This window comes from Phoxinus phoxinus, assembly GCF_949152265.1.
Source record: "Phoxinus phoxinus genome assembly, chromosome: 15".
NCBI classification, from domain to species: Eukaryota; Metazoa; Chordata; class Actinopteri; order Cypriniformes; family Leuciscidae; genus Phoxinus; species Phoxinus phoxinus.
This window is the reverse complement of record NC_136890.1, coordinates 35,204,672-35,217,171: the sequence shown is the minus strand read 5'-3', so window position 1 is coordinate 35,217,171 and position 12,500 is coordinate 35,204,672. Positions and strand designations below refer to the sequence as shown.

Sequence of the window (12,500 nt, the reverse complement as noted above, 5' to 3'; positions counted from 1 at the left end):
CGTGTGCAACTTCCTGGAGGGCGGATTGTAAGTCTCACACACACACGCTTCTCCAGAGATGTGTTGTGTGTTACATGTGTGTGTGTGTTACATGTGTGTGTGTGTTACATGTGTGTGTGTGTGTGTGCAGGTTAATCGGCGGCTCAGAGAACAAGCTGATCTACCGACACTACGCCACCCTGTACTTCGTGTTCTGCGTGGACTCGTCGGAGAGCGAGCTGGGCATTCTGGACCTGATCCAGGTGTTGATGCGGCGCTGATGCTGATTGGTCAGTGTGATGATGATGATGATGGTGATGTGATCATGTGACTGGCGTCTGTGTCCGCAGGTGTTCGTGGAGACGCTGGACAAATGCTTCGAGAACGTGTGTGAGCTCGACCTGATCTTCCACATGGACAAGGTGACGAAACACCACCGAAGTCCCGATACACTCACGATCTGTTCCTCACTTCCTGTCCATATCCTGACTCCGCCCACACCCTGACTCTGCCCACACCCCAGACTCCGCCCACACCCCGACTCTGCCCACACCCCAGACTCCGCCCACACCCCCGACTCCACCCACACCCCCGACTCCGCCCACACCCCGACTCTGCCCACACCCCCGACTCCACCCACACCCCCGACTCCGCCCACACCCCGACTCTGCCCACATCCCCAACTCCACCCTCATCCCGGCTCTGCCCACATCCCGGCTCCGCCCACATACTGACTCCGTCCACATCCCCGACTCCACCCTCATCCCGGCTCTGCCCACATCCCGGCTCCGCCCACACCCCGACTCCGCCCACACCCCAACTCCGCCCACACCCCGACTCCGCCCACACCCGACTCCGCCCACACCCCGACTCCGCCCACACCCGACTCCGCCCACACCCCCGACTCTGCCCACACCCCGACTCTGCCCACACCCCGACTCTGCCCACACCCCGACTCTGCCCACATCTTGTCTCTGCTCACACCCCCGACTCCGCCCACACCCGACTCCGCCCACACCCGACTCCGCCCACACCCGACTCCGCCCACACCCCCGACTCCGCCCACACCCCGACTCTGCCCACACCCCAGACTCCGCCCACACCCCCGACTCCACCCACACCCCCGACTCCGCCCACACCCCGACTCTGCCCACATCCCCAACTCCACCCTCATCCCGGCTCTGCCCACATCCCGGCTCCGCCCACATACTGACTCCGCCCACATCCCCGACTCCACCCTCATCCCGGCTCTGCCCACACCCCCGACTCCGCTCACACTCCCGGCTCCGCCCACATCCCCGACTCCACCCTCATCCTGACTCCGCCCACATCCCCGACTCCACCCTCATCCCGGCTCTGCCCACACCCGACTCCGCCCACACCCGACTCCGCTCACACTCCCGACTCCGCCCACATCCTGACTCCGCCCACACCCCGACTCCGCCCACATCTTGTCTCTGCTCACACCCCCGACTCCGCTCACACCCCCGACTCCGCTCACACTCCCGACTCCGCCCACATCCTGACTCCGCCCACATCCCAGACTCCACCCTCATCCCGGCTCCGCCCACATCCTGGCTCTGCCCACACCCCGACTCCGCCCTAATCCCGACTCCGCCCACATCCCGGGTCCGCCCACATCCTGGCTCTGTCCATATCCCGACTCAGCCCACATCCCGACTCCGCCCTAATCCCGGCTCCGCCCACATCCCGGCTCCACCCACATCCTGGCTCTGTCCATATCCCGACTCAGCCCACATCCCCGACTCCACCCTCATCCCGGCTCCGCCCACATCCTGGCTCTGCCCACATCCCGACTCAGCCCACATCCCGACTACGCCCTAATCCCGGCACCGCCCACATCCAGGCTCCACCCACATCCTGGCTCTGTCCATATCTCGACTCAGCCCACATCTCGACTCTGCCTACATCCCGGCTCCGCCCACATCCCCGACTCCACCCTCATCCCGGCTCCGCCCACATCCTGGCTCTGCCCACATCACGGCTCTGCCCACATTCCGACTTCACCCACATCCCGGCTCTGCCCACATCTCATTTCAGCCCACATCACAGCACCGCCCACATCCCGGCTCCGCCCACATCCCCAACTCCGCCCACACCCCCAACTCCGCCCACATCCAGCTCCGCCCACATCCAGCTCCGCCCACATCCTGGCTCCGCCCACATCCCCAGCTCCGCCCACATCCCGGCTCCGCCCACATCCTGGCTCTGCCCACATCTCGACTCTGCCCACATCATGGCACCGCCCACATCCCGGCTCTGCCCACATCCCCAACTCCGCCCTCATCCTGGCTCCGCCCACATCCCCAACTCCGCCCACATCCCCAACTCCGCCCACATCCCCAACTCCGCCCACATCCCCAACTCTGCCCTCATCCCCAACTCCGCACTCATCCCGGCTCTGCCCACATCCCGGCTCTGCCCACATCCCGGCTCCCCCCACATCCTGGCTCTGCCCACATCCCGGCTCTGCCCACATCCCGGCTCCGCCCACATCCCGGCTCTGCCCACATCACGGCTCTGCCCACATCCCGACTCCGCCCACATCCCGGCTCTGCCCTCATCACGGCTCCGCCCACATCCTGGCTCTGCCCACATCACGGCACCGCCCACACCCCGACTCCACCCACATCCCGCCTCTGCCCACGCCCTGGCTCCGCCCACATCCCGACTTCACCCACATCCCGCCTCTGCCCACGCCCCGGATCCGCCCACATCCCGACTACGCCCACATCCCGCCTCTGCCCACATCCCAACGTCTGTGTAGTTGAGGCGCTGTAGAAGCTGACGTGAGTGTCCTGCAGGTGCACAACATCCTGGCGGAGATGGTGATGGGAGGGATGGTGCTGGAGACCAACATGAGTGAGATCATCACGCAGGCGGAAGCACAAACCAAGATGGAGAAGTCTGAGGTGAGGCGACACGTGTCAGTCCGTGCGCAGGCATGTGTGTGTGTGTGTGTGTGGAACGCATGTCCCAGAATGCCGTTCTGTGATGCCTTGGTTCTGAACGTCTGCTGCTGAAACTGAAGACTGTGGGATTTCTTGCTTTTCCCATCGAGAGGAAACAACAGAAGTGCGTTGCATCATCTCATCTTCATCTCTCACACACACACACACACACACACACACATCAGAAGCAGCGTGTGTTTGTGTGTCAGTGAAATCAGGATGTGTATTTGTGCTCGTTTATAACGCTGGGTTTATCCTGATGTTGTCCAGCTCTCGAATGTCACGGACAAACGCCATATTTCAGTTTATGGAATGATGGATGATTTATGGATGTTTTATGGATGATTTATGGATGAGGAGTGTTAGCGGCTGCAGCTGACGACACTCGAGTTCTTCAGTCCGTCTCTCCTCTCATGTCTCTATTAAAGGCAAAAATAAATCATAAACATTCATTTGTGACAATTAACCCTAAATTCTGTTGACTGGTAATGCAATATTGAAAATCATCTCGAAATTAAAATGCAGAACACGACGGACATCCTGCATACAGACCATTAGTTCACACGACAAACGGCCTTAATGAGGATCTATTGTGCTTTCCTCATGTTCATCAGAGTTAGTGTGTAGTCTACATCAGAGTCAGTGTGTAGTCCACGTCAGAGTCAGTGTGTAGTCTACATCAGAGTCAGTGTGTAGTCTACATCAGAGTCAGTGTGTAGTCTACATCAGAGTCAGTGTGTAGTCTACATCAGTGTTAGTGTGTAGTCTACATCAGAGTCGGTGTGTAGTCTACGTCAGAGTCAGTGTGTAGTCCACGTCAGAGTCAGTGTGTAGTCTACATCAGAGTCAGTGTGTAGTCTACATCAGAGTCAGTGTGTAGTCTACATCAGAGTCAGTGTGTAGTCCACGTCAGAGTCAGTGTGTAGTCCACATCAGAGTCAGTGTGTAGTCCACATCAGAGTCAGTGTGTAGTCCACATCAGAGTCAGTGTGTAGTCCACATCAGAGTCAGTGTGTAGTCCACATCAGAGTCAGTGTGTAGTCCACATCAGAGTCAGTGTGTAGTCCACATCAGAGTCAGTGTGTAGTCTACATCAGAGTCAGTGTGTAGTCCACATCAGAGTCAGTGTGTAGTCCACATCAGAGTCAGTGTGTAGTCCACATCAGAGTCAGTGTGTAGTCTACGTCAGAGTCAGTGTGTAGTCTACGTCAGAGTCAGTGTGTAGTCTACATCAGAGTCAGTGTGTAGTCTACGTCAGTGTCAGTGTGTAGTCCACATCAGAGTCAGTGTGTAGTCCACATCAGAGTCAGTGTGTAGTCTACGTCAGAGTCAGTGTGTAGTCTACATCAGAGTCAGTGTGTAGTCTACGTCAGAGTCAGTGTGTAGTCCACATCAGAGTCAGTGTGTAGTCCACATCAGAGTCAGTGTGTAGTCCACATCAGAGTCAGTGTGTAGTCCACATCAGAGTCAGTGTGTAGTCCACATCAGAGTCAGTGTGTAGTCTACATCAGAGTCAGTGTGTAGTCTACGTCAGAGTCAGTGTGTAGTCCACATCAGAGTCGGTGTGTAGTCCACGTCAGAGTCAGTGTGTAGTCTACATCAGTGTTAGTGTGTAGTCCACGTCAGAGTCAGTGTGTAGTCTACATCAGAGTCGGTGTGTAGTCTACATCAGAGTCAGTGTGTAGTCCACGTCAGAGTCAGTATGTAGTCCACATCAGAGTCAGTGTGTAGTCCACGTCAGAGTCAGTGTGTAGTCCACATCAGAGTCAGTGTGTAGTCCACATCAGAGTCAGTGTGTAGTCCACATCAGAGTCAGTGTGTAGTCCACATCAGAGTCAGTGTGTAGTCCACATCAGAGTCAGTGTGTAGTCTACATCAGAGTCAGTGTGTAGTCTACGTCAGAGTCAGTGTGTAGTCCACATCAGAGTCGGTGTGTAGTCCACGTCAGAGTCAGTGTGTAGTCTACATCAGTGTTAGTGTGTAGTCCACGTCAGAGTCAGTGTGTAGTCTACATCAGAGTCGGTGTGTAGTCTACATCAGAGTCAGTGTGTAGTCCACGTCAGAGTCAGTGTGTAGTCTACATCAGTGTTAGTGTGTAGTCCACGTCAGAGTCAGTGTGTAGTCCACGTCAGAGTCAGTGTGTAGTCTACATCAGTGTTAGTGTGTAGTCCACGTCAGAGTCAGTGTGTAGTCCACATCAGAGTCAGTGTGTAGTCCACATCAGAGTCAGTGTGTAGTCCACGTCAGAGTCAGTGTGTAATCTACATCAGTGTCAGTGTGTAGTCCACGTCAGAGTCAGTGTGTAGTCTACATCAGTGTTAGTGTGTAGTCCACATCAGAGTCAGTGTGTAGTCTACATCAGAGTCAGTGTGTAGTCTACATCAGTGTTAGTGTGTAGTCCACGTCAGAGTCAGTGTGTAGTCTACATCAGAGTCAGTGTGTAGTCTACATCAGAGTCAGTGTGTAGTCTACATCAGAGTCAGTGTGTAGTCTACATCAGAGTCAGTGTGTAGTCTACATCAGAGTCAGTGTGTAGTCTACATCAGAGTCAGTGTGTAGTCTACATCAGTGTTAGTGTGTAGTCTACATCAGTGTTAGTGTGTAGTCCACGTCAGAGTCAGTGTGTAGTCCACATCAGAGTCAGTGTGTAGTCTACATCAGAGTCAGTGTGTAGTCTACGTCAGAGTCAGTGTGTAGTCCACATCAGAGTCGGTGTGTAGTCCACGTCAGAGTCAGTGTGTAGTCTACATCAGTGTTAGTGTGTAGTCTACATCAGAGTCAGTATGTAGTCTACATCAGTGTTAGTGTGTAGTCCACGTCAGAGTCAGTGTGTAGTCCACATCAGAGTCGGTGTGTAGTCCACATCAGAGTCAGTGTGTAGTCCACATCAGAGTCAGTGTGTAGTCCACATCAGAGTCGGTGTGTGGTCTACGTCAGAGTCAGTGTGTAGTCTACATCAGTGTTAGTGTGTAGTCTACATCAGAGTCAGTGTGTAGTCTACATCAGTGTTAGTGTGTAGTCTACGTCAGAGTCAGTGTGTAGTCCACATCAGAGTCGGTGTGTAGTCTACATCAGAGTCAGTGTGTAGTCTACATCAGAGTCAGTGTGTAGTCTACATCAGAGTCAGTGTGTAGTCTACATCAGAGTCAGTGTGTAGTCTACATCAGAGTCAGTGTGTAGTCTACATCAGAGTTAGTGTGTAGTCTACATCAGAGTCGGTGTGTAGTCTACATCAGAGTCAGTGTGTAGTCTACATCAGTGTTAGTGTGTAGTCTACGTCAGAGTCAGTGTGTAGTCCACGTCAGAGTCGGTGTGTAGTCCACGTCAGAGTCAGTGTGTAGTCTACATCAGTGTCAGTGTGTAGTCCACGTCAGAGTCGGTGTGTAGTCCACATCAGAGTCGGTGTGTAGTCCACATCAGAGTCAGTGTGTAGTCTACATCAGAGTCAGTGTGTAGTCCACATCAGAGTCAGTGTGTAGTCCACATCAGAGTCGGTGTGTAGTCTACATCAGTGTTAGTGTGTAGTCTACATCAGAGTCAGTGTGTAGTCCACGTCAGTGTCAGTGTGTAGTCCACATCAGAGTCAGTGTGTAGTCCACGTCAGAGTCAGTGTGTAGTCCACATCAGAGTCAGTGTGTAGTCCACATCAGAGTCGGTGTGTAGTCCACGTCAGAGTCAGTGTTCCTGAACTCCTGAAGCGCCTCCACTGTAGTCTCGAGTTTCTCCCGGGAACGAACACGCCACAATATTCCTCATTATAATAATTAATGCGCAGAATAAAGGGGCGGGGCCTGGTTGAGTTAGTAGTGTGTTAAACTGGGGTTATGGGAAGGGGCGGAGCATTCCCAGTTGTTCTAGTAGAGTAGAAACACATCAAGCATGATGGGTCCTCTTTAATGCGCTGTGATGGAGAGTGTGTGTGTGTGTGTGTGTGTCTCAGATCGTGTGTGTGTGTATCTCAGATCGTGTGTGTGTGTGTGTGTGTGTGTGTGTGTGTCTCAGATCGTGTGTGTGTGTTGATCTGCTGTAACTGTGTCTCTTCACTCTTTCCTGACTGTCTCCAGCTCTTTGCGTTTCTCTCTTTCTGCAGACGTTTATCTTTCAGTGTCCCAGACAGGACAGGTAGACACAGGTAGGGCTGAACGCCACACTCCACGCCACTCACACGCCTGAGGACACACAACCCTGCGACACACAACACACACAACACAACCCTGCGACACACAACACACACAACACAACCCTGCGACACACAACACACACAACACAACCCTGCGACACACAACACAACCCTGCGACACACAACACAACCCTGCGACACACAACACACACAACACAACCCTGCGACACACAACACACACGCCTGAGGACACACAACCCTGCGACACACAACACACACAACACAACCCTGCGACACACAACACACAGCCCTGCGACACACAACACACACATCCCTGCGACACACAACACACACAGCCCTGCGACACACAACACACACATCCCTGCGACACACAACACACACATCCCTGCGACACACAACACACACATCCCTGCGACACACAACACACACATCCCTGCGACACACAACACACACATCCCTGCGACACACAACACACACATCCCTGCGACACACAACACACACATCCCTGCGACACACAACACACACATCCCTGCGACACACAACACACACAGCCCTGCGACACACAACACACACATCCCTGCGACACACAACACACACATCCCTGCGACACACAACACACACATCCCTGCGACACACAACACACACATCCCTGCGACACACAACACACACAGCCCTGCGACACACAACACACACAGCCCTGCGACACACAACACACACAGCCCTGCGACACACAACACACACATCCCTGCGACACACAACACACACACATCCCTGCGACACACAACACACACACAGCCCTGCGACACACAACACACACACAGCCCTGCGACACACAACACACACACAGCCCTGCGCCTGCGACACACAACACACACACAGCCCTGCGACACACAACACACACAACACAGCCCTGCGACACACAACACACACAACACAGCCCTGCGACACACAACACACACATCCCTGCGACACACAACACACACACACATCCCTGCGACACACAACACACACACACAGCCCTGCGACACACAACACATCCCTGCGACACACAACACATCCCTGCGACACACAACACACACACACAGCCCTGCGACACACAACACACACACACAGCCCTGCGACACACAACACATCCCTGCGACACACAACACACACAGAGCCCTGCGACACACAACACACACACAGCCCTGCGACACACAACACACACACATCCCTGCGACACACAACACACACACAACCCTGCGACACACAACACACACACATCCCTGCGACACACAACACACACACAACCCTGCGACACACAACACACACACAATCCTGCGACACACAACACACACACAACCCTGCGACACACAACACACACACAACCCTGCGACACACAACACACACACACACAGCCCTGCGACACACAACACACACACAGCCCTGCGACACACAACACACACACAACCCTGCGACACACAACACACACACAACCCTGCGACACACAACACACACACAGCCCTGCGACACACAACACACACACATCCCTGCGACACACACACATCCCTGCGACACACAACACACACACACATCCCTGCGACACACAACACACACACAACCCTGCGACACACAACACACACACAACCCTGCGACACACAACACACACACAACCCTGCGACACACAACACACACACATCCCTGCGACACACAACACACACACAACCCTGCGACACACAACACACACACATCCCTGCGACACACAACACACACACAACCCTGCGACACACAACACACACAACCCTGCGACACACAACACACACACAACCCTGCGACACACAACACACACAACCCTGCGACACACAACACACACAGCCCTGCGACACACAACACACACACAACCCTGCGACACACAACACACACACAACCCTGCGACACACAACACACACACGATCCTGCGACACACAACACACACACATCCCTGCGACACACAACACACACAACCCTGCGACACACACACATCCCTGCGACACACAACACACACACAACCCTGCGACACACAACACACACACATCCCTGCGACACACAACACACACACAACCCTGCGACACACAACACACACACACAACCCTGCGACACACAACACACACACACATCCCTGCGACACACAACACACACACATCCCTGCGACACACAACACACACACAACCCTGCGACACACAACACACACACACAGCCCTGCGACACACAACACGCACACAGCCCTGCGACACACAACACACACACAGCCCTGCGACACACAACACACACACATCCCTGCAACACTACAAGCACACACTACAAGCACACGCTACAAGAACTACAAGCACACGCTACAAGCACACGCTACAAGCACACACTACAAGAACTACAATTACACGCTACAAGCACACGCTACAAGCACACGCTACAAGCACACGCTACAAGCACACGCTACAAGCACACGCTACAAGCACACACTACAAGCACACGCTACACTACAAGCACACGCTACAAGCACACGCTACAATTACACGCTACAAGAACTACAATTACACGCTACAAGCACACACTACAAGCACGCTACAAGAACTACAAGCACACGCTACAAGCACACGCTACAAGCACATGCTACAAGCACACACTACAAGCACACAGTACAAGAACTACAATTACACGCTACAAGCACACAGTACAAGAACTACAATTACACGCTACAAGCACACGCTACAAGAACTACAATTACACGCTACAAGCACACGCTACAAGCACACGCTACAAGCACACGCTACAAGCACACGCTACAAGCACACGCTACAAGCACACGCTACAAGCACACGCTACAAGCACACGCTACAAGAACTACAAGCACACACTACAAGCACATGCTACAAGCACACACTACAAGCACATGCTACAAGCACACACTACAAGCACACACTACAAGCACACACTACAAGCACATGCTACAAGCACACGCTACAAGAACTACAAGCACACACTACAAGCACATGCTACAAGCACACACTACAAGCACATGCTACAAGCACACACTACAAGCACACACTACAAACACACTACAAGCACATGCTACAAGCACACACTACAAGCACATGCTACAAGCACACACTACAAGCACATGCTACAAGCACACGCTACAAGCACACGCTACAAGCACACGCTACAAGCACACACTACAAGCACACACTACAAGAACTACAATTACACGCTACAAGCACACACTACAAGCACGCTACAAGAACTACAAGCACACACTACAAGCACACGCTACAAGCACATGCTACAAGCACACACTACACACGCTACAAGCACACGCTACAAGCACACACTACAAGCACACGCTACAAGAACTACAAGCACACGCTACAAGCACACGCTACAAGCACACGCTACAAGCACACGCTACAAGCACACGCTACAAGCACACGCTACAAGCACACGCTACAAGCACACGCTACACTACAAGCACACGCTACACTACAAGCACACGCTACACTACAAGCACACGCTACAAGCACACGCTACAAGCACACGCTACAAGCACACGCTACAAGCACACACTACAAGCACACGCTACAAGCACACGCTACAAGCACACACTACAAGCACACGCTACAAGCACACGCTACAAGCACAGACTACAAGCACACGCTACAAGCACACACTACAAGCACACACTACAAGCACATGCTACAAGCACACACTACAAGCACACACTACAAGCACACGCTACAAGCACACACTACACACGCTACAAGCACACGCTACAAGCACACGCTACACACGCTACAAGCACACACTACAAGCACACGCTACAAGCACACGCTACAAGCACACACTACACACGCTACAAGCACACGCTACAAGCACACGCTACAAGCACACGCTACAAGCACACGCTACAAGCACACGCTACAAGCACACGCTACAAGCACACGCTACAAGCACACGCTACAAGCACACGCTACAAGCACACGCTACAAGCACACGCTACAAGCACACGCTACAAGCACACGCTACAAGCACACGCTACAAGCACACGCTACAAGCACACACTACAAGCACACGCTACACACACTACAAGCACACGCTACACACACTACAAGCACACGCTACACACACTACAAGCACACGCTACACACACTACAAGCACACGCTACACACACTACAAGCACACGCTACACACACTACAAGCACACGCTACACACACTACAAGCACACGCTACACACACTACAAGCACACGCTACACACACTACAAGCACACACTACACACACTACAAGCACACGCTACAAGCACACGCTACAAGCACACGCTACAAGCACACGCTACAAGCACACGCTACAAGCACACGCTACAAGCACACGCTACAAGCACACGCTACAAGCACACGCTACAAGCACACGCTACAAGCACACGCTACAAGCACACGCTACAAGCACACGCTACAAGCACACGCTACAAGCACACGCTACAAGCACACGCTACAAGCACACGCTACAAGCACACGCTACAAGCACACGCTACAAGCACACGCTACAAGCACACGCTACAAGCACACGCTACAAGCACACGCTACAAGCACACGCTACAAGCACACGCTACAAGCACACGCTACAAGCACACACTACAAGCACACGCTACAAGCACACGCTACAAGCACACACTACAAGCACACGCTACACACACTACAAGCACACACTACAAGCACACGCTACACACACTACAAGCACACGCTACACACACTACAAGCACACACTACAAGCACACGCTACACACACTACAAGCACACGCTACACACACTACAAGCACACGCTACACACACTACAAGCACACGCTACACACACTACAAGCACACGCTAAACACACTACAAGCACACACTACACACACTACAAGCACACACTACACACACTACAAGCACACACTACAAGCACACGCTACAAGCACACGCTACAAGCACACGCTACACACGCTACAAGCACACGCTACACACACTACAAGCACACACTACACACACTACAAGCACACACTACACACACTACAAGCACACGCTACAAGCACACACTACAAGCACACGCTACAAGCACACACTACACACGCTACAAGCACACGCTACACACACTACAAGCACACGCTACACACACTACAAGCACACGCTACACACACTACAAGCACACACTACACACACTACAAGCACACACTACAAGCACACACTACAAGCACACGCTACACACACTACAAGCACACGCTACACACACTACAAGCACACACTACACACACAAGCACACACTACACACACTACAAGCACACACTACACACACTACAAGCACACACTACACACACTACAAGCACACGCTACACACACTACAAGCACACACTACACACACTAC

The 12,500-nt window shown here is 53.2% G+C and overlaps 1 protein-coding gene across 2 annotated transcripts in view; it reads left to right on the top strand.

The window, feature by feature from the left end:
- ap3s1 (adaptor related protein complex 3 subunit sigma 1) overlaps positions 1-12,500 on the top strand; it is a 23,497-nt gene that overhangs the window by 2,529 nt on the left and 8,468 nt on the right. The window contains exons 2-6 of one of the 2 annotated variants that reach the window (XM_079637704.1): positions 1-27; positions 131-242; positions 330-401; positions 2,805-2,912; positions 7,042-7,083. The exon at positions 1-27 is cut by the window's left edge and continues 65 nt beyond it. In XM_079637704.1, coding sequence (XP_079493830.1) covers positions 1-27; positions 131-242; positions 330-401; positions 2,805-2,912; positions 7,042-7,077 — 355 coding nt within the window. In that variant the 3' untranslated portion in view covers positions 7,078-7,083. The remainder of the gene's footprint in view (positions 28-130; positions 243-329; positions 402-2,804; positions 2,913-7,041; positions 7,084-12,500) is intronic. The other variant, XM_079637703.1, reaches the window with a different exon arrangement.